At 37.7% G+C, this 22,542-nt stretch overlaps 1 protein-coding gene across 2 annotated transcripts; it reads left to right on the forward strand.

Annotated features, from left to right (window-relative positions):
* The first annotated feature begins 7,845 nt into the window (after window positions 1-7,845).
* Window positions 7,846-20,505, forward strand: LOC133526800 (uncharacterized). 2 transcript variants are annotated; one of them, XM_061863585.1, is made up of 9 exons: window positions 7,846-8,255; window positions 9,053-9,209; window positions 10,631-10,676; window positions 11,167-11,311; window positions 12,110-12,241; window positions 13,006-14,079; window positions 15,608-15,743; window positions 16,858-16,918; window positions 19,641-20,505. In XM_061863585.1, exons 1-8 carry the CDS (start codon window positions 8,028-8,030, stop codon window positions 16,911-16,913), a joined length of 1,974 nt encoding a protein of 657 aa, XP_061719569.1. In that variant the 5' UTR covers window positions 7,846-8,027; the 3' UTR covers window positions 16,914-16,918; window positions 19,641-20,505. The 2 variants fall into 2 exon arrangements, with proteins under 2 accessions (XP_061719569.1, XP_061719568.1); XM_061863584.1 differs by lacking the exon at window positions 19,641-20,505 and having other exon boundaries at window positions 16,858-17,593.
* Window positions 20,506-22,542: the final 2,037 nt, after the last annotated feature.

The raw sequence follows: 22,542 nt of genomic DNA on the forward strand, positions 1-22,542 counted from the left end.
TATCTTTGATGAAACTCACGTGACAACCATACTCGTGTGAAATGTGCATGCTTACGTTGTCTGTCGTGTTATAAATATATTTTGAACATACTATACAGTGAAATGAAAATTTTATAATAAGACATAACTGTTACGAATAAAAATCTAACTGAAACATCTAAAGCATTTTCGCAGAGTAGCCGAAATGTGGCCTGGTATTTCAAAGATAAAAGGGGGCTTAAATAAATATTGTCAAACTATGCCGGTGCTCGTGAATACCTCTCCTCTTTATTCGTAAATAAATGAAAAAAAAAAAAAAAAAAACTGCCGGTGCCCATCTTATAACTAGCATTATGAATGTTGGGACCATAAGGAAAATTATCTATAAGCCGATTGGAATCTGAACGATATCTGAATCTTATGTCATAATTACTACAATGTTCTTTTTCAAGAAATATAATAGAGGGAGCGTGCATGAACTGTAGGAGGCAGCACAGGAGCCGTCAGATTTTTGGCGCGAGGCGTAAATGTGATGTTTATTGTTCCGATGTAGCCCACAAGATGGCAGAACCTACTATGCACAAGAAAACACGTGACGTGTACATGTGCATGTTTATGGTTCCGATTCAGGCCACAAGATGGCAGACCCTCCAACGCGCACGGTCCCTATAGAACCTTCTGGGAGACGCAAAATCATGTTTGAATTAGATTTATTTTTCATATAAATCACTCTTAAATAAATTAAGAATAATATATTGTATTGAACTGCATGATATTTTTTTCTGAAACATAATAAATATCTGTGATAGGTAAAGTATCACAATCATAATTTCATATTTAAATAAATAATAAAAAAATAATAATGCTGATCAGTATTTTAGTAGATCTACAAGGTAGTATTATTCTTTAGATTTATTTATTTACACCACATATTTTATGAAATAAGACAATATCTGTAAATATAGCAATAATTTAGGTATTTAAATAAAAAAATACATTTGATATAATGTATTTTATTATATCACAGAGAGTTCCACTCCTTGTAAATTGTATTAACCCCTAGAAAATTGCGGACGCGTAATCACGTCGGAAAAAAGTTATAGACCGCGAGCCAGGAACAGATTTCCATGACCAATCGCCTCCTGGGCGAAAACTCGTATAGTGGTTAACGGCTATGTATCATGAACCCTCGTGGACGTTAGCTGCCGCTCCGTTGGTGGGTTGAGGAATGGCAGTCACCGAAACACGTAAGGAAAAAAATATTTTGTCAACGCCTCCTGTTTGATACTTTGTCAGATGATAGTTCAGATGCTATAGTTACTTTAAAAAATCGTCAGACGGTTATATCGCGGTGGTAAGAACGTCAGCAGGTCGCATGAACATGTAAAAAAATAAGCTCTTTACCTTTTTATTATAGCAATAACAAATAATATATGGAACTTTTCATGTAGCATTTCATTAGGTGAAACGCCTTGAACGGATTACGCAATTTACACATTACGCATACTTTGCGGACATAAAGTGGTAAGGCGCGCATTTTTTACATGTTCATTTTACAGCTGACGGTCTTTCCACCGCGATACAAACGGCTGACGGTATTTTTACTCTCGACTCGTAGAAAAAGTATTGTAATAGTGATATAATCAAGCTTTTCAATCTCGTACCTCACTTAGGCAACTCAGCAAGCTTCGTTGCCTAAACACGGTACTCGACTGAAAAGCTCTATATTATATCACGATTGTATAAAATACTATTATAAGATTGATATTGGTATCATTATGTCAGCTGTGAATACTTGTTGAGAGACCTTCCCATTTCGTATCGCGCATCTTCGATGGAGGGACTCATGATGTCACTACGAATGTGTACAGCCGACATTATGTTGTCATGTCTGTCCTTTTCGGTAAGTATCCTGAAAAGAAAATTATAAAGTTATTAAAAATGAACTTTTTCTGTTTTATTAAGAGTTAGTGACGATCGGTCTGGCCTAGTGGGTAGTGAGTAGTGACCCTGCTTATGAAGCCGATGGTCCCGGGTTCGAATTCCAGTAAGGGCATTTATTTATGTGATGAACACAGATTGTTCATGAGTCATGGGTGTTTTCCTGTTTTCTATGTATAATAGTATGTATTTACCTTTGTAAGTATGCATTTTGTCGCCTAGTACTCATAGTACAAGCTTTGCTTAGTTTAGTTCTAGGGCAATCTGTGTAATAAGATTTTTTTTTGCAACGATATAGGTAGTCAAATGACTTATACGATCTTTTTATACGAGCAACGCGGAATTAATTATAAATTACACTTCTTAACTTCAAAATAATTCTGAAATTGGTAAAGTAACTTCTAAAATCCTAATAATGAGTTAAATCTTTAGATTGAACTTTTTAATTAATGAATTTTGAGTTCAGAGTTTCGTTTAATAACTTATTATTAGTACTTAACGGAAAAGCTCGTTAAGATGGTGGGGTAGGGTGCATATTAAAAGTGCGTTTTGCGTTGTTTTCAAGGAAATAAAATTACGAGGTTCCAAATCACTTACGCTCCGTAGCAATCGAAATTCAACTGTTACTGTCGCACTAATATAGAAGAGTGTGACAAAGAGTTTCGTTGTTGTAGCGATAGCGATTGTCACCTTGGCTAGGCCGGCTGGTAATGGTAACGCAACGGGAACAAAAATGGGACTAAGGTACAGTCGCCCATAAATATCTGGACACCTCTAAGGCTATGCACGCACTAAGCGGCTGCCCGCACCGCTAGCCGGAAGCCTAAAATTTGGGCTAAATTGCGGCTGCCGTCCAACCGCTCCGGTCGCTCGCAGCGCTGCGGCCCCTTGGGCGGGTAGCCGGACGGTCGCTGTACGCACTACGCGGTCGGCATTGAAAGCACACGCGTCCACGGCGTTCACGCTGTTGTTTTCAAACTGGATACTAGTTTTCAAAATGCTTAAAAGTTCTTCAAAAGATTTTTGACTCATCCTTGTGAATTTGAAGAACTTATCGTCGTACTTTTTGAGCTCTTCGAAGAAAATTTCGAAATGTTTGGATTCATCTCGTGTAAAAAGAAATGGATGCACCCAGAATCTGTGTCTTCGTTTCTTTTTCTTTATGTAACGCGCGTAAATATAATAAACACCGACAGCCTCTTCGACGTTCACCTTGGAAATGATCAACTAGACTCGACCGCGCGGTCGCTGTACGCACTATCCGGCAGGCCGTGCTGCGGCTGGCCGTTCGGTTGGCCGCAAGTGCAACCGCAACCCGCGGCCAGCCAGACGGCCAGCCGCTAAGTGCGTACCTAGCCTAATTGTTAAGCCGACGAGCAACTCGGCCGCTCCAAGCTCCAATATAATCTGATGGCGACGGTAAGGCTACATACGCACTTAGCGGTTGGCCGTAATGCGGCTGGCCGTCCTGCTGACCGCGGGTTGCGGATGCAGTTGCGGCCAACCGGACGGCCAGCCGTAGCGCGGCCAGCCGCATAATGCGTACAGCGACCGCGCGGTTGAGCCATTTCCAAAATTTATGTACACGTGCGCGCGAGCAGCCGCAAACTGGCAACCGCAGTGGATCCGCGTAGTGCGCACAGCTACCGTCCGGCTGTCCGCCAGTCGGGCCGCAGCGCTCCGAGCGACCGGAGCGGATGGGCGGCAGCTGGATTGCAGTGCGTATAGGTAATACGGTTTACATACAATTTTGAGGTTCCGGTTAGCCGAGCGGTCATCCGCAGTGCGGGCAGCCGCACAGTGCGTACATACCCTAAGTGTGGGTCGGTACAATGCAATGCAGTCAGGGCTATAAATAAAAGTATAAAAATACGAACTTTATTTCCAGGCGTGTAAGGACGTATTTATATGCCTTTCTCACACGGAACAGCTCAAAAATGACTAGTCGTCAACTGCGATCCGACGAAATGCGATGTGATGTGACTTACCTATCGTAAAATCGTTTTAAATTTTCTGGAACAATCTTGCCACCACATCAGTCAACCATAAATATTTTTTTATCAGCCGTCTGAGATAAGCATATTATCTTCGATGACACCGTTCCGCCGTTCTTCGTTTTCTGGAACAAACTTTCCACCACATCATACAACCATCAATATTTTTTATTAGCCGTCTGAGATAAGCATATTATCTTCGATGATCGCTTACAATTATTCACAGTCCGGTCCAAAGTGGTTTCACTTAGATCCCAATCATTAGATCTAAGCAATGAGCCTAATGACTACCCAGATTTCTAATGGAGCCTATCTAACTGCCTGTCTGACCCTAACATTAACTGCAGGACTGCTAATTATTTATTGAGCATATCCGTCCGTATTTAATGGACTAGAAGACTAGTAAGGCAGTGGTTCTATCGTAATAAAATTTAAGTTTCAACCATCATCGTAACATCGCACCTAGGCAATTATATTTTTTGAATTAAAAAACAGCTAAGAGCATATGGAGCCATGCTCAGTGTACGGTCACAAAAGGCTATTTTTAGGGTTCCGCACCCAAAGGGTAAAACGGGACCCTATTACTAAGACTCCTCTGTCGGTCCGTCTGTCTCTCATGAACCGTGATAGCTAGACAGTTGAAATTTTCACAGATGATTTATTTCTGTTACCGCTATAACAACAAATATTAAAAAGTACGGAACCCTCGGTGGGCGAGTCCGACTCGCACTTGTCGGTTTTTTCCATTAGTCTGTTACCGGTTATAATGGGTTATATAAAATAAACTGTGCACAACCCTGTGTTATCCAGTATGAATGTGCTACCACACGTTCGTAATAAAGATCTCATTACGTTTTACTGCCTCTGAGACCATTAACTGATGCCCTGAATATGTTTCCAAGATGGCTTGCTAAATGTTCGACGGAAAAAATAAAGTAATAATGTTAGCTCATAAAAGTAAGCCTTATTCTGTTGTTTGCTAACTGTTTTATCGACTTGAAATGGTTCGATATTGCATTTTGGCTGAATAGAGTTTTTATAGCGGGTCACAGGGTAATAGTTACCAGGGTTTTGACGACCGGTTTGGCCTAGTGGGTAGTGACCCTGCCTACGAAGCTGATGGTCCTGGGATCAAATCTTGGTAAGGGCATTTATTCGTGTGATGAGCATGGATATTTGTTCCTGAGTCATGGATGTTTTCTATGTACATATTTAAGTATTTATAAATATTTATGTATTTTATATATCGTTGTCTAAGTACCCTCAACACAAGCCTTATTGAGCTTACTGTGGGACTTAGTCAATTTGTGTAATAATGTCCTATAATATTTATTTATTTATTTAATAGTAAAGATACAAAAGTTTTGTAATATAACTTGCGATAGTAAAAAACCCTTGAACCATTGTTTTCTCGATCTTTTTATTCGCATCCGAAACCTGGACCATTAGATTCTACTTGTTTGTTTTTCTTTTAACGTCTTTGTATTCTTGTATGTTTGTGACAATAAATAATTATTATTCTTATTATTCTTATTCTTAGAAACGAAAGCCTTAGGATAGATGCGTTTGAGATGTGGTGCTTGTGAAGACTGCCCCGGATCTCATGGTCTGAACGCCGTACAAATGCATCTATTGTCGACGAACTCAACATTAAAACGAGGCTCTCCACTGTTTGCACCCAACATGTACTTGGTTTCTTCGGCCATCTGAGCAGGACAGGCCCAGATAGTCTGGAGAAGGGTCACTGGCGGCACGGCAAGGAAGCGCAGGGATAGACATATGCATGGTCCCGCGTTAGGCGGACAGATTAACGTCAGAGACAAAAGCCACATTAAAGGCTAGCATACACCGGGCCCAAAATAGCTTGGAGAGCACTGGTGAAGAGTGTCCACAGTCCTCACGTCCCTCGGCCATGATGAGGATTCGCCAAAGAAGAAGAAGTTAATAAAACTAATTCGAAAATCTAGTTTGTTCCAAAGTTCTTGTCTATACATCTCTTTGTAGTCTGTGGTCTATACGTATGCGGCGTATGCCAAACGTATGCAAGGCCTGACCAAATTTGGAGTCATGTTTTTATATATTTTTCGAGGCTATTTTTTTTCTACGTAATTAGAGGTTGAGGCTTGAACCAGCGATTTTTCACCACACACGTATTACATTGATAAAAACAAACATCGAAATCATAACTTGAACCTCGGTCTTGAGTCTCGGTTGGGTATGTAATTCGGATAATCGAGGTTCTACTATAGCTGTAGACGATGTTCGAAACCACAGTAGAAACTTATTTGTAGTTGAATACCGAAACAGACAATTAATTCTCCAATTCCCTCCTCATCACGATCGAGATAAATTGAGTAACGATTTATGTCAAATTTTTCGTGTAACAAAGTGCTTAAGTGATTTGCAAGAAAAATAAGACAAAGTGAAACCTCGATAACACGAATCATAAGGGAAATGCCAAAAAGTTAACATTGTTGACTTTTTGTCTTAAGCACTTCATAAGTTTAAGCACTTATTTAATTCAGAATTTTTAAACTTAAATCGTAAAGGTGCAACCGCGCTTAGTAAGAGTGACTGCACTAACTAGGAACAATGTTTTAGGAGCCTAGTAAGGATGCCAGCAGTTAAGGACGACTGAATTAAGTAAAGGTGTGTGAAGCGCTGCAGACTTATCTCATTAATCCCATAGAATTTCATCTTAAGAATCTGCGGCATTTGTTCTATAACCTGTGAAAAATCGGCATGAGTAGAGCGTACTCCCATCTTAAACCGGCAACGCACTTACAACCCCTCTGGTGTTGCAGTTGTCCATGGGCTGCGGTAATCGCTTACCATCAGGCGATCCGTCTGCTCGTTTGCCTCCTGTATAAAAAAAAATGTTTTGTGTACAGAAAATAACAGACAAGGCGTGTCCAATTTGTTAAATGCTGTAAGGTTTCATTGGAAAGTGCATCTCTTACTTTACTCTTTGGCAGCGATTTTGTTAGCCCAGACGCACGCGATTTGTAGGCAGTTATTTTAAACGTCAAAATTCTATGAAATTATGACGTTTACTTAACACTTGCACCGACTGGGGCTATCAAAATCTCTACCAACTTATCTTGGTCTGAATCTAGTATTTATATTTCGTGTTAACTAAGACTTTGCATTATTGAGGTTGGAGTTAGGGTCGGACCAAGATAAGTTGGCAGCGATTTTGATAGCCCAGCCTAAACCCCGCCAGTGCAAGTGTTAATTTAAACGTCTGTGAAATTATGAGAAGAAGAAGAAGAAGAAAATATTTATTGCCACAAAAAAAAAAACCTTATCAACAAAGTACAATATAATAACCTTAAATACTAAATACAAATTAATTAGAAAGATAGGTACTTCGACATTTAATACCTGATGATTGGGCAATGGGCTCCAATCTCAGCATATGCCAAGCAGAGGGCCTAGCGCTGGTTTTCAGACTGGACCCTTGAGATCGGTCGGTCGCAGGTTAACAAATTTCTGTGCTTTGCTAGGCTCTACAAATATAAAATCAAAACAAAAGTAAAATATTACTTGCTCCCTCTAACGCATAAATGCGTCCCTAGGACTGGCCTACGCTGGGCCATCGTGTAGCGGAGCCATTACACAAGTGCCACACTGGCACCACAACTGGAAACCGTATGAAAGTTAAAGGCCAATCCAGACAGGAAAAGTATTTCGCTTAATCTGATTATTATAAATTGACAATTTTATTGTGTTTTTTGGAAAATAATTCTCAGACATTGAAATCTGCTAGGCCATTAAAAAAACAAGGATTGGATCGTCTATCCCAGTATGCTTCCAAACTAACTTAATTTATAGTTGGAAATTTCATTGTCCCGTATAATATATGTCCCGTTGTGCGATAAAATACTCCTCTGAATCAGAAACTTCAAGCATTGTTAAAATTTAAAAAAAAAACTTCAACGTCAAACGGCGGCGTAGCGTGTAAAGGATAGAATAATGCCGGCGTTGAATTAAGAATTTAATCAATTTTAATTAGTGAAATCCGTGAAATCCTATTTTTTTGTAAATCTACATCTTACTTTCTTGATAATCTATAAAGCTTAAGTCTGTTTACTAAGAATTAACTTGTGAAACATGAGTAAAAACAATGGTCAAAATGCCAGTACCAAAGGTGATAAAAAGGTTAAAACCGAGAAAAAACAGAATATTAACTCTTCAGATGGCTCCAATTTAGATTCAGAAGATCAAGAGGTGGAAAAATTAAATTCGGGAAAGAGAAAGCTCGAGATTCTTCCTCTGTTAGTATCAAACTTCCCAGAAAACTATGGTTTGGTAAAGATGACAGATTTCTTGGTGAAAAAGGTAATTTTAGTTACAATCAAATTCCATTATCATTGTTACAGTTCATTGAAAATAGGGTTGACAAAAATATGTAACCTAAATTCGCCTTTAGAACATAATTTCGACATATACACCTGTAAATATTGTTTTATATCAAACTTCTATACTAGGGGTCACAAATGGCGGACCATGGTTTGGATCTTAACCGAAAATCTGTATATTTTTTTACTTATTTCATAGTAGAAATGAACAGCTGTGGTCATTTTATTTTACTGGACCCCTGAAGAAACTAATTGATGACTCCTGTTCTATATGTTCATCCAAATTGTCAGAGCCATTGCTTACTACGTTAATATTTACTGACACATCTTTGGTAAGGTTATCACGGGAAAGTGTGTAGTTCGTGTTTTAGCATTAGTAAGCGATTTAAACATGTCTTTTTACTGAGAAACACTTGAAAAAGTTACTGCTAAAGCTGCTGCTGCTGCTATTGTGGCGTTTACACAATAAAGGTTTTTGCAAAACTACCTTCAAGTCAACACTCCGTTGTCAAATGCCGAACGAGCAGCTGGGTCACAAAGCATACAATCATAATTTGTGTTTTATTTACCACCTTGTCATACAACGGAGCCAAGACGTCACAGCTACTAAATAGATGTAGCTATGAATCAACTCACAATAAACACTAGTCAATATGTAAATAGGCCAAAAGCTAAAGCCAGCCATACATACCCTGCAGCCAGACTTATCCATATTGACCTTACAATCTCTTTAACCAATTGTTGTAAGAATGTATTTTTTTGTAACTTCTTGAACAGTGCGGGCCATGTGAAGTCAGCTTATCCGAGAATGGAGACAAGAAGGTAGTTGAGGCTATTTTTGGAAGCACAGCTCTAAGAGAGAAAGCTAAGAAAATCCTGGGTTCACAGTCTATTGATAAAGTCCTAATAAGGGTGGAATCACCAGTAGCACAAGGTAAGGTCGTGATTTGCTAAAAATATTCATATTATAAAAGGAATAGGGATAACTTTGTAATGGGATCATTTTTAAAATAAAAAATATCTTCTCGACTAGAAGCATTTTCTGGTATAGCAACATTGAGCAAGATACTTTGGTAAGTTTTGCAGTACTTTCAATAGCATAAGTCCACAAGTAGCATAAGTAAACAACAACCGGTCTGGCCTAGTGGGTAGTGATCCTGCCTATCAAGCCTATGGTCCTGAGTTCGATTCTCAGTAAGGGCATTGTGTGATGGGCACAGATATTTGTTCTTGAGTCATGGATGTTTTCCATATATTTAAGTATTTTGATGACTGGTTTGGCCTAGTGGGTCCCTGCCTACGAAGCTGATGGTCGCGGGTTCAAATCCTGGTAAGGGCATTTATTCGTGTGATGAGCATTGATATTTGTTCCTGAGTCATGGGTGTTTTCTATGTATTTAAGTATTTATACATGTTTATATATTATATATATCGTTGTCTAAGTACCCTCAATACAAGCCTTATTGAGCTTACTGAAGGACGACAAAGACATCGAGCGAGAGAGAAGAGCCTTATCAGTAAGGTGCAACATGCTCGCGCGCAGGTTTGGCAGATGCTCTGACGAGGTCAAAGTGACGCTTTTTAGAGCATACTGTCAAAGCTTCTACACAGGGCAACTTTGGACCAACTTCACCAGGAAAGCAATTAACACCCTAAGGGTTCAATATAACGACGCCTTCAGAATCCTGATGAAGTTGCCAAGGTGGTGTAGTGCGTCGAGTATGTTTGCGGAGGCTCGTGTCCCCGATTTCTTTGCCGTAATTCGGTCTAGAGCGGCGTCCTTTTGGAGTAGGCTGCGCAGCTCTGAGAACTGTATCCTAGCCACGATTAGTTAGGATTTGCACAGTCCAATCTGTAGGTTTTGGCTGTCTCTGCATCAAGATGCGAACCGAAAGTAGTTATTTTATTTTATTTTATTCTAAATAGTAATTAAAAAAAAAGAAATTGTTATACGGTTACTTTACTTTTTACACTTTTGTGCCATTTTAAATTGTAAATTCTGAGTATCACGTTATTTTATATGGGTGCTTTGCCTGAAATAAAATCAATTTATTTATTTTTATTTTTTATTTACTGTGGGACATAGTCAATTTGTGTAATAATGTCCTATAATATTTATTTATTTATTATTTATTTATTTATTTATATATAATATACTAAGTGTTGCCAAAATATAAAGTACTTCAGGTTTATTAGATATGAGTGATTTTTAAAATTCAATGCAGAACACTTTGATTTTTTAATTCATACTTGCATAATCTAGTTCTCTATTGTTTTAGCCAACTTGGATTTTTTTTACAAGTTCACATATTCTCATTTATATTGATGTGCTAATAATTTTTATTTATAATTTAGAGTATGAATCAGACCTGGAAGAAAATGAGGAACCACAAGCTAAAAGGTTAGTTTTTTTTACCAGCTTTCAAAAAGAGGGAACTTTTACCTCTATGATTAATAACAGATGCCTCTCCTTAGCTAAAACTAAGGTCAGTGTAGCATAAAAAAAGGCAAAGCATTTTTTTTTTACTGTAGCTAATAGAGCATACTTACTTTTGACTGTTGAAACGTCATCAACAAAGCAGTTCCTGCTTCACTTCACAATCTTCTATTATTGTTTGAAAACAAGCACTCGGTTAAATTAGCCGCATTGACCTAGAATTAATTTTGGGTTAGGCACTGATCTCAATCTGCTAATGACAGACACCTGGTATTTCTAAGCATAGAGGTAAAAGTTTAAAATATTCTCAATCATTGTTTCCACAGTTTTACATTTATAAATTTTCTTATATTTTTGAGAATAAATTTCTTAAACCATATATTACGTGTTCCATTCTGGAGTCTGATATTTTGATTGTAATTTTTCAATATGTATAAATAAATTAAATGTACAGGAAAAAGGAAGGAGACGAAAAACCATGGGGTCTTGATATGGATGTGTGGAGGCCGGACCCCAAAGGCTATTATGGGGTCAGACCCCAGTACTTAGTTTCTTTAGGTATCGAAGGCTCGCTTCAAAATTGGGTCTTGGTAAAAAACGTAAGTACCATGGTTAGTTATTTTGGGCATTATCCGCATGTCAATATACATTGTGTGTTTTTTATTTTGCATTTGTGTGGTAGTTATGTGCTGGATTATAATTCAGACAATAATTCTCCTTTTAACCACGGGCCAGAATAACAACACCAAAAAAAATGTATCTACCCATTTCCACAATATTCTTTAAAAAAAAGCCGCCGCTGGACGCAAGCCAAATGCATCAACTGCCTTGTTTTACCGCTCGTCGCCACCTCGAAAGAATGGTAGAAGATCGTGCTGTAAAGATGGCATATTTGGGTCGACCGACTGGACGCCGTCCTGACTGTCATCCTAAGGTCGACCGGTTTGGCCTAGTGGGTAGTGACCCTGCCTACGAAGCTGATGGTCCCGGGTTCAAATCCTGGTAAGGGCATTTGTTCGTGTGATGAGCATGGATATTTGTTCCTGAGTCATGGGTGTTTTCTATGAATTTAAGTATTTATTAATATTTATATATTATATATATCGTTGTCTAAGTACCCTCAACACAAGCCTTATTGAGCTAACTGTGGGACTTAGTCAATTTGTATAATAATGTCTTATAATATTTATTTATTTATTTATTTAAGTATCGGTGGGCGGATAGAATGGAGGTAGATTTCTGTGAGCTCGGCGTCAGTGAAAACTGGCGTGAATCCGCACAGGACCGGATAAAATGGCGTGCTCTTGTGTTGGAGGACAAGACTCATATAAGTGAGTAAGTGTTTGGCAAAGAAATTTTGTTTTCATATTAATGTGTATAAATTTCCTTTGCTTCAGTTCCGGTGCTCCAAAGAAGACCTAAAGGAGGTATTGACCCTGGCGGGCGAAGTAGTAGTGTGTGTGGTTACTTTCGCTAGCCCCAACTCTTACGCTCGAGTCATGTACAGGCATCCGCTCGAAGCCTTACAGGTATTTTTTATTATTACTTACTAAGGTATCAAACAAGCATACGGCCATGAAATAAGTGTTAGCATAAATTGAGTGACGAAAATTTACAGACCTTGGAAACGTTCGAAATTAATCTCACCATAAATCTTGATAATTCAAGATGGCGGACATGCACTTAGCTAGGAAAGACAGGAAAGTGCAAGGTTGTCGACTTTGAGGTTTTCGTGCGCTTTTTTTGTAATTCGTTAAGGTTCTTCTTCTTCGTTAAGGTTCAGTTAAGGTTCGAAGTTTTCAGGGGTGCTGAATTAGAACATAATATCTGCTTTGGATGCAAAGATGTGGACATAATATTTAGTTCAAGTTAATTGCACAAAATATATAGAACAATACACAAATGGCAGATTTAATGCCAAATGGCATTCTCTAACAGTCCATGTGTATTTTTAACCGACTTCAAAAAGGAGGAGGTTCTCAATTCGATTGTTTTTTTTTTGTATGTATGTTACTCGATATCTCCGAGAATCGTGAACCGATTTTCAATTTTTTTTTTATCAAACGTGTATAACCCCGAGATGGTCCCGTTGGCACCAAGTCGGGGTCTGATGATGGGATCTTGGAGAAATCGAGGGAACTCTTCAAATGTTATAGGTACATGTATGGCGCTTTTGGTAATATTTGAAGTCGGTTTTATTTTTTGTTAAAAAGTTTTATATTATATGTTTCACTGTCCTACTCTTAAATAACAATATTTACTATATTTCAACAGATTATATTTTTGGTTTCAGGCTGTGTCCATGTTAAATGGCCAAAAATTCCACGGTGTCCCTCTAATAGTCCGAATAATAAAAACTAGTTGCACTGGCATCTTACCAAAAGGCCTCAACAGCCTCGGGCCGGGCTTGGCTAAAAACGGAACACCTTTAAGAGACATCGTCAGACATTATGAAAGGTTTGTCAAAGGCCAAGAGACTGAATTAAATAGCAGCTTGTTCAGAACCCCAGAAGAACAATGCCTTCATGACCAAGGTACTTACTCAAAGAGTGAAGACGATAAGAGAAAAGCTAAAGACGCTTTAGAAACACTGGTTGCTTTAGTCGCACAAGGCATGAAAGTAGAAGACTTGATGACGGTACTGAAATCAATCAAAGGCAATCAAGACGTTAACTCTATTATTCAGAGTCTAAAAGAAGACACGAAACCGTCCACACCTGATTCCCAAACTAGTAAAAAGGATGATAAGCCGAAGGCTTTAGAAAAGAAAAGGAATACACAGCCCAGCCCTGTCAGCTCCAGTGCAAGCGGTTCAAGATCACCAAGTCCAGACGTTAAAACTACTAAGAAACCGCCAGAGAACGCTAAAAAATCCCAGCAAATTTCTACTATCACGAATCGATCTACAAATGCTGTTCGACCATCTGCCCCTAAACCTTCACCTGTAAAACCTTGGTCGAAACCTGCCCAGCCTCCCGCTCCAGGAACATCTAGTTTTAAAGGCGGCCAGAAGTCGGGGCCTCGGGGGCCTATGTCGGGGCCGGTGCGAGCACCGGGGCCCATGTTCAACGCGGGAATGCCGGGCCCGATGGGTCCAATGTCTGGCCCAATGTCAGGCCCCATGTCTGGTCCTATGCCTGGTCCGATGGGTCCGATGATGGGTGCGATAGCTGGGCCAATGGCCGTTCCGATGGCTGGCCCAATGGCTGGTCCGATGCCGGGTCCAATGTCCGGTCCTATGCCTGGTCCGATGATTGGCTCTAATTTCTCCATGCCGGGACCTAACCAGCCTACATTTGGTCCCAATGGACCTATGGGTTCTAATGGCCCATCAACAGGATCAGAAGCGAAATTGCAGTTTAGTAATGTAAGTATTTTATTTTAATTTTGAGAATAAAAATTAACTAACTCTAGAAAAAATGCCACGAAAGTTGTTCGGATCCGAGCAAATGACTACAAAATTCAAATTCGAATTCAATTCAAATTCAAATTCAAAAATGACACATGACAATGATGACACACACAGGTACACTTTATAAACAAAATCCCTCGCCGCGTTTTGTATGTTCCCGATAAACTCAGAAACTAGTGAACAGATTTTAATGCGGTTTTCATCTATCAATAGAGTGATTCTTGAGGAAGGTTTAGGCGTATAATTTGTTAAGGTTTTGTGTAACCCGTGCGAAGCCGAGACAGGTGGCTAGTAATCAAATAAGGAGCTAAGCTTATGAAAACGCTGGAGTTTCTACGTAGACCAAATATTTAAGCAACAAAATTTGACTTTTGGTGTCTTTCTCCAGTGTGATTCGCCCTCTTTCTGAGGATGATTAACGGATGTGATTTTTTTTAAAGTAGCTTAATATTTGTTTTCAAATAAATAGTCATTAGCAAAGAGAATTTAAAATAGAGGTGGAAAGTCAAAGAACATGTAGCCACAGTAAATTTACTGCCATCTTTTCTTCTTTTAAATATCAAAAAGTGTCGCTATCTTACCGGGCATAGGCCAAAGATTGCGGATAACTTTGGCCTTTGATCTATTAGATGGCTTACAGCGATGAAACCTTTTTTTTTCAAAGATTGATTTTGTAATGCCATGAACAACTTAGGTAACATTCGGACATCTTACCCTCATCCTACTCATAGTGTTGTATTCCTGCCGGTGTGTAAGGTTGTCAGAGCTCAACGAGGGGTTGTTAGGGTCGGCAACGCGCATGTAATTCTTCTGGAGTTGCAGGCGTACGGAGACTGCTTACCATCAGGCGGGCCGTATGCTTGTTTACCACCGATGTATAAAAAAAATTATCATGAACAATTTAGATAACAATTTTTTTTAAAAACACAAGTAACTTAAAATACAACACGATACATTCGTTATAATAATAATAAAAACAAAAAGACACAGATTAAAAAATAAATCTAAAATAATCCACCCTGAATTGTACCCGGCTCAAAGGTCCCCATTATTCCCGCTGCGTTTCCCCGCTGAACTGCAATGGAAACCTGCTGAACTGCAATGGAAACCTGCTGAACTGCAATGGAAACCTGCTGAACTGCAATGGAAACCTGCTGAACTGCAATGGAAACCTGCTGAACTGCAATGGAAACCTGCTGAACTGCAATGGAAACCTGCTGAACTGCAATGGAAACCTGCTGAACTGCAATGGAAACCTGCTGAACCAAATACGACCCAGAGCGAGGATCGCAGCCCCTCTCGCGCAAACGGCGCCCTAATTCTTTAATAAAAGCGCGAGCTTCTGACCCCCAAGGCCCTGCCGTCTCGATCGCCACCGGCACAAAATCGTACGAGGATTCCAGCGCGGCGTACTTCGCGTGCTTAGCCTTTTAATTTTTTTTTAAATTTATTTCTTCTTAGCTGATAACTCGACCATTTCCAGTTGCCCCCGTCGACCACGTTCGCGCTGCTCAGCGAGAAGCTGTCCCAGGTGGGGCAGCTGCTGTCCATACAGTTCACGACGCCCGGCTGCGTGGTGGCCATGTTCGCTCGCAGGGAGCACGCGGAGAGGTGTCGACGTATCCTTTATATTACTTTAAACTAAACGAGTGCGAGTCGGACTCGCCCATGAAGGGTTCCGTACCATTTATGACGTATTAAAAAAAAACTACTTACTAGATCTCGTTTAAACCAATTTTCGGTGGTAGTTTGCATGGTAATGTATATCATATATTTTTTTAGGTTTATCATTCTCTTATTTTAGAAGTTACAGGGGGCACACACACACACACACACACATTTTACACTTTGGAAGTGTCTCTCGAGCAAACTATTCAGTTTAGAAAAAAAAAAAATGAGAAACCTCAATATCATTTTTGAAGACCTATCCATAGATACCCCACACGTATGGGTATGATGAAAAAAGATTTTTTGAATTTCAGTTCTAAGTATAACCCCCAAAATGTAGTGTTTTTTTTTTCTATTTTTGTGTAAAAATCTTAATGCGGTTCATAGACCAAGTTACCAAGTTTGAACAGTATAGCTCTTATAGTTTCGGAAAAAAGTAGCTGTGACATAAACGGACAGACAGACGGACATGACGAATCTATAAGGGTTCCGTTTTTTGCCATTTGGCTACGGAACCCTAAAAAAAAACATATCTTCACAAAACAGATCTTTACCAAATGTTGGTTTCCGAGAGCAACTGAACAAAGGGAACGCACAGTTACTACGTGACCAGTTTAGGGGGGTCACAGAAGGTTCTTGGTTTGCGTCACGTAGTCAATAGGGAAATCTTCCGAGTTTTATTCAAGCTTTTGAAAGACAGAGGTGGCAACACCGATGCAATTTTTTAAAAAGTTTTTGTTTACAAAAAATATTTTAAGTATTGAGTTACTGCGTCAAAACTAGAGGGGGGGCGGTCTTGATATATACTACGGGCGGTCACCGAAGGGGGGGGAACAATTGTTAAAAATGGGTCACGTAGTATAGACATGTTATGTTCCCTTAGTCTATTACTAGAATCAGTCCATGTTAACTCTGCATCGACTTGGCAAGCGACAGAGTGTGAAAGTGCCGCTCTAACTGAGCGATCGAGACTTCCCCGTTAACAGCGAATATTTCCATCATACCGTCTAGCGACATCTACCGTAATATTACGCCTATATATTATTCCTTAACACATTATCACAGAGCAATTCGACCAATCGCGATTGGAAGGAAACCTGATCGATGTGAGATTCATCTAAAAACTGTAAGTATGTTGTTGACGCGACGTTTCTTTATCGTCTTGTAGGTCTAAATATTAATTTAAAAAGTAGGACACTGACAATTCGCCGTACGTTTTTGGGTCGATAGGCATACATTACTGTAAATAGGAGTCACTATTTCTCTGATTTAGCTCTCTGGGTCACAATGAGATATTACAATGAAAAAATTAGCACCCTATATTTACAAGTGTGCTTGTCATGTAATTAGTTCCTGAGTTATGGGTGTTTTCTATGTATCCAAGTAGTCGTATGAATATAGTATCCAATGTACCCATAGTAGGCTTAATAGGTCCAACATTGCTCAGTTCAGGGCTAGGTTATTTATGTGAAATTTTCTCTAAATATTTTAATATATTGAAATAAGGAGTGATAGAGAACAAGTAATTTTCGTTTGTATTCAATCATTTAATCTAAATTAGGCACGCCAGTACGTGGCTACTTTATGAAGGAATTCTATTAATAATGTCTCCATGCAATTTTTAAGCTCACTGTACATTGTTCATGGTAGGTTATGTTGCCACTATTCCACCGAGCAAAGTGAGGTCTAGGAGACAACTAATGTTGTACTTTTTAAGTTAGCACGTTGAGGTCTCCTATCAGCCTATCAACGCTGAATAGCCAATAGCCGATAGAAAATATATTTGTCTACGCAATTAGTACATAATAAAACAACGCAACCTCATTGAGTTTAGGTTTTATGATAAGTATATCTTTCCCATAAGTATATTATTATTAGTACAATCGGCGATAAAAACTTGTATCATGGACTAATAAAACAAGAAGAATAGCAGCGTTGACGATTGAGCGTCCTCTATTGAATAGAACAAGCTATTTAGACCAGAGGTCTAAGCGCCGAACAAAATGGATGGAACTGAGACCTGCTTCAAAATAACTCAAATTTCGTTTATTAGATGGCGCTGCGGAACGCCAACTTGAAACCAGAGCTCTGATAAATAATAAATAATTTGTTTTGTTAGAAAGGGACAGAATTCAACGAAAGTTTTTCTTAGTTTTATGAATAAGGGGGTTAGGTAGTCGACACATTAAACTAAAAATTAACGACGAATTGTCAGTGTACATAGGTTGATTATACTCTCATTGGACTAATTGGCAAGATTTAAACTTCACTTAAAAAAAAACTTTCATTAAATAGTGAATAGTAATTATATGTAGATATAAGATAACTTATACAGATGTTTGAACGTAGAATGTTTGCTAGTAGTTTAATACAGTATTTTTAATAGCTAATTTTAATTTTATCTTAATAAGTACACTTGCAGACGACGAATGTCAGTGTAAGTAGGTTGATGATTTTTTCATTGGACTAATTGGCAAAATTTAAACTTCACTTTAAAAAAAGGTCATTCACTAGTGAATAGTAATCTTATATCTAGATATGAGATTACTATTCACTACTAATATCTAGATATAAGATGACTTATACAGATGTTTTGACGTAGAATTTTTGCTAGTAGTTTAATACAGTATTTTTAATAACTAATTTTAATTTTATTTTAATAAGTACATTTGCAGACGATGAATTGTCAGTGTAAGTAGGTTGATGATTTTTTCATTGGACTAATTGGCAAGATTTAAACTTCACTTATACAGATGTTTTGATGCAGAATGTTTGCTAGTAGTTTAATACAGTATTTTGAATAACTAATTTTAATTTACATAATGGATATATACAGATGATTACTATAACTAGCTTATATCTAAAATAGGCCCTTGAGGCATTGTACCAAGGATGCTGGCGGCATTTCCTCGTTGTATCGCAATACTGATACGTTGTGCGAGGAAGCCGCCAGCTCTTCGGTCACCAGTTACGTCAACCAGACGTTTCGCGATTTCTCCAAAAAACTTGTGCGCGCTGGGACCCCATGGACCTAGAGTTTCAACGCCAATTTTAATTTTATTTTAATAAGTACATTTGCAGACGATGAATTGTCAGTGTAAGTAGGTTGATTATTTTTTTCATTGGACTAATTGGCAAGATTTGAACTTCACTTAAAGAACAAAAACTTTCATTCACTAGTGAATCGTAATCTTATATCTAGATATAAGATTACTATTCACTACTTATATCTAGATTTAAGATTACTTATACAGATGTTTTGATGTAGAAAGTTTGCTAGTAGTTTACTACAGTATTTTAAATAACTAATTTTAATTTTATTTAAATAAGTACGTTTGCATTGGTTGATACATAGGAGAGAATAAGTTTATAAGTTTTTGAAATAATGGGATGTGGTTGAAATAATATCTATTTTATTAGATTTAGATATTATTGATAATGTATGGCGGACAATACGTCTACTACATATATTGTAGTTTATTCTACTTAAGTGCTTATTTGAATGAATATTCTGGTTTATTTAATGATGATTTAGAACCTGATTAGGTATATTAGGTTTTTAAACCTTGATTATAATATATGCGTTAGTTTCTATTAAGTTTTAAGTTAAACTTGATAATGTTTTACCTTTTAGGTTTTCAGACCTTTTGAAGTATACAGTTTAAACTCTTTTGTAAGTTAATTACGTTAAAATGTATTAATAAAATGTGAGTTATATATTACACTTTTGAAAGGTAGGCAGGCAGCACAATATATGAATATGTAATGTTATGTTATTTTTTTATTTATTGTGAACAATATTATAATCGATAATCATCATCGATTTTTACTTAACTATTAATTTTCAGATGCAGATGTTTATGATGTTAGTAATCAAAATGTACCAAGGTGGAAAGCTGTGTATTTTGAACTTTCAAGAAATAGATATAAAGATTAAAGTATAATTTCATTCTAGTGTACATAGCTATATGTATTATTCAGTGCAGTGGTTTTTATAGTATATCTGAGGTAGAATTAGTTAATTATCTATATGTAAAGGATAAGGAAGGTTTACGCGACAGTTTAATCTATAATTTAACATGTCAACCAATGTTTTTCCCTAAGGAGGTCAATAGTTCGACCATGGTATATGTAATTAAGTTTCGTATAAACCTATTTTGTGGTTAAGGTAAAAGGTTATCTTTTAGGACGATAATTTGGTGTAATATCATTAGTCCCCGCCGAGCACAGATGGGAATAGGCGGGGACAAATGGGGATAATTTTAGTTTAATTTCACGGAATAAACAAATAAGATTAAGGTGATGGATGCTTGAAGATTAGTCTTTAGTTTTGAAGTAGTTAATTACTATAATTACATATTAATTATAAGTTGATTTCGACTATTTTAGGCTTTTATATTTATAAGTGATTATAGAATTATTCTAACCCGATTGGTACGCTGACAGGTGTCATTTCAATACAATTTTGCGAGATTTGAAGTTTTTAGGTTATAAATTATATGGAGATGACACCTGTCATCCATCGAGTGATAAATACTATAGTCAACTGGTCAGTTTGACTACGGACTTATTCTTCAGCGTTTTAGTTCACTGACTTTTAATGTTTTCGACCGAGAATTTTATAACGGTTCTTGTTGGATCTGGCTGTAATTGAATCGGTTAAAAACGACAGCATAACATAATTTTTAAATAAAGAGAATTAAATTACTTAAAGTACCTTCTTTTATTGCAAAAAAATCCTTTAATTAATATCCACAACGGTAACTTCGCGCGTTTTGAAAAATGGCAAATATCCATTGACATATATCTAAGGACGGGCCCTGCGGGCAATAAGAATTGGGCGAGTACAGTGATGACATACTCACGAATTTCAAGGAGAGGAGAATTTGTGGTTAAGTATCTTATAAACAATAATAATTAGCAAATATACCTATGGCCCTGGGCTGCTTAAGGATTTTTTTTAAGGAAAACGCTAAGATTAGAGAATATATCCTACGCAAAACTCGTTGGCTCCTTTCTTTATAAACCAGAAAGAGCCATACTTGTTTTGACTACTAAAACTAAAACCAACTATGGGCAACTGACAAGAAAACCGTATTTACTGGTTATTAGAGCTGGATACCGCTAATAAAAACGTTAACTTTTTCAATCGTTAAAAAAAACGTCAACTTCCTTAGTCGTTAAAAAAACGTTAAGTTAACTTTATTTTATAAAACTGTTACTTATAAAAAATTTAATAGGTGTTATTAAACGCTAACCCGTTAATAAATTTACTAAAAACGTTAACAGTTTTAGATCCGTATTACATTTTAATTGCGATAAAATTGATTAAAAAATGCAGTAATGTCATCTTGCTCGAATCTGGAAATGGAACAGCCCAACTGAAGTAGTACGTACCTACGTAGTGTTGTGTTTCTGATGGTGAGTGATGTTTCCATTGCTCTCGAGGATGACTCCTTGTATAGATCGTGTCATACACGAAGACGCGTACCTTGATTCGTAAAGTCACGTTATTAAAGGTTAGATTTGACAAACGGCCGCACGCTTTGCTACAGTCGTTGAATTGTAGTGCAGTGCAGCATTGCCAATGTAAATTATCAAGGACATATTCGACATTTATTGAATGAGATAGTTTTGAAATTGAGCGTTAAAGTTGATTTATAAACCTGTTGTCTGTGTATGATAAGGTTTCTGACCGAATTTTAAGTCATCTTTTTTCTGCTCTCTACTTCCTACCTACCTACCTACCTTTACAGCACAGCTGAGCGTTCGAACCCACGACTTTAGACCACCTTGCTTAGATATACCTTGAAGGATTTAACAACTTGCGTCGCCTTTAAGAGCTTATGTATTGTATGATTTGTATGGACTGACGTTTATCGGACATGCTCTTCCCTGCAAAAAATCAGCAAACTGTTATGTACAGAAATTACAGACAAGGCGTCTCCAGTTGTTAAATCCTCCAAGCTGTAGACATATTAAAGATCAATAGAGAAGTTAACTTCGTTATCAACAAATAACGGTTACTGCATTAACGGTATTATGCCCAACTCTTTTGGTTATCATTCTTTAGTCGCGTCGTAGCTTACACGTATTTTCCTGGAAAATTTCATTCTGTCACCAGTCAAATTAGATTTGCAATAACGCGTTTAAAAATAAATTTAGTCGACCTTTACCTTTATAATGTCGACAATATTATATGTACCGTCAGATAAATTCTATAAAGTGATTAAATAGGAATATAAATATTTTCAAAATCGAGTGATATTTTTGAACAAGTCAACTTACCTATTCACTTAATTAAACAATACCTCATCATTGATATCAATTTTAAGAACATATTAATAAATTATGACTTTCGAGTTCAATCACGAACATTTCGAGTAAGTGTGGAATTAAGAGGAGTGACATCTCTTATGGTAGAACTGTTGCAAAAGTGTCCAGCTGTCAGCTATAAATAATAGTTCCAAATCTCTCCAGAGTAGCGCTAGAGTAGCTAGGCGCTATTGACGGAGTGAAGTGCGCTGTCTATGATTTGATTTTTTTGTTCAAGTATTCTAGCTATTGTAGCGCCACCTATTTATGGTGTTTTGATGACACTTTTTGGTACAGTCAGCATCAAAAGTAGCGGATCAAACAACGCTTCAAAAATATCTACCATTCTGTAAAGTCCCGGATAGACGTGCGAGTAAGTTCGCGAACTTACAGCTCGACGACCTTTTTCGCTCGTGTGTGAGCCTTAGTACGCGT

The sequence above is a fragment of the Cydia pomonella genome, chromosome 17 (genome assembly GCF_033807575.1).
Source record: "Cydia pomonella isolate Wapato2018A chromosome 17, ilCydPomo1, whole genome shotgun sequence".
NCBI classification, from domain to species: Eukaryota; Metazoa; Arthropoda; class Insecta; order Lepidoptera; family Tortricidae; genus Cydia; species Cydia pomonella.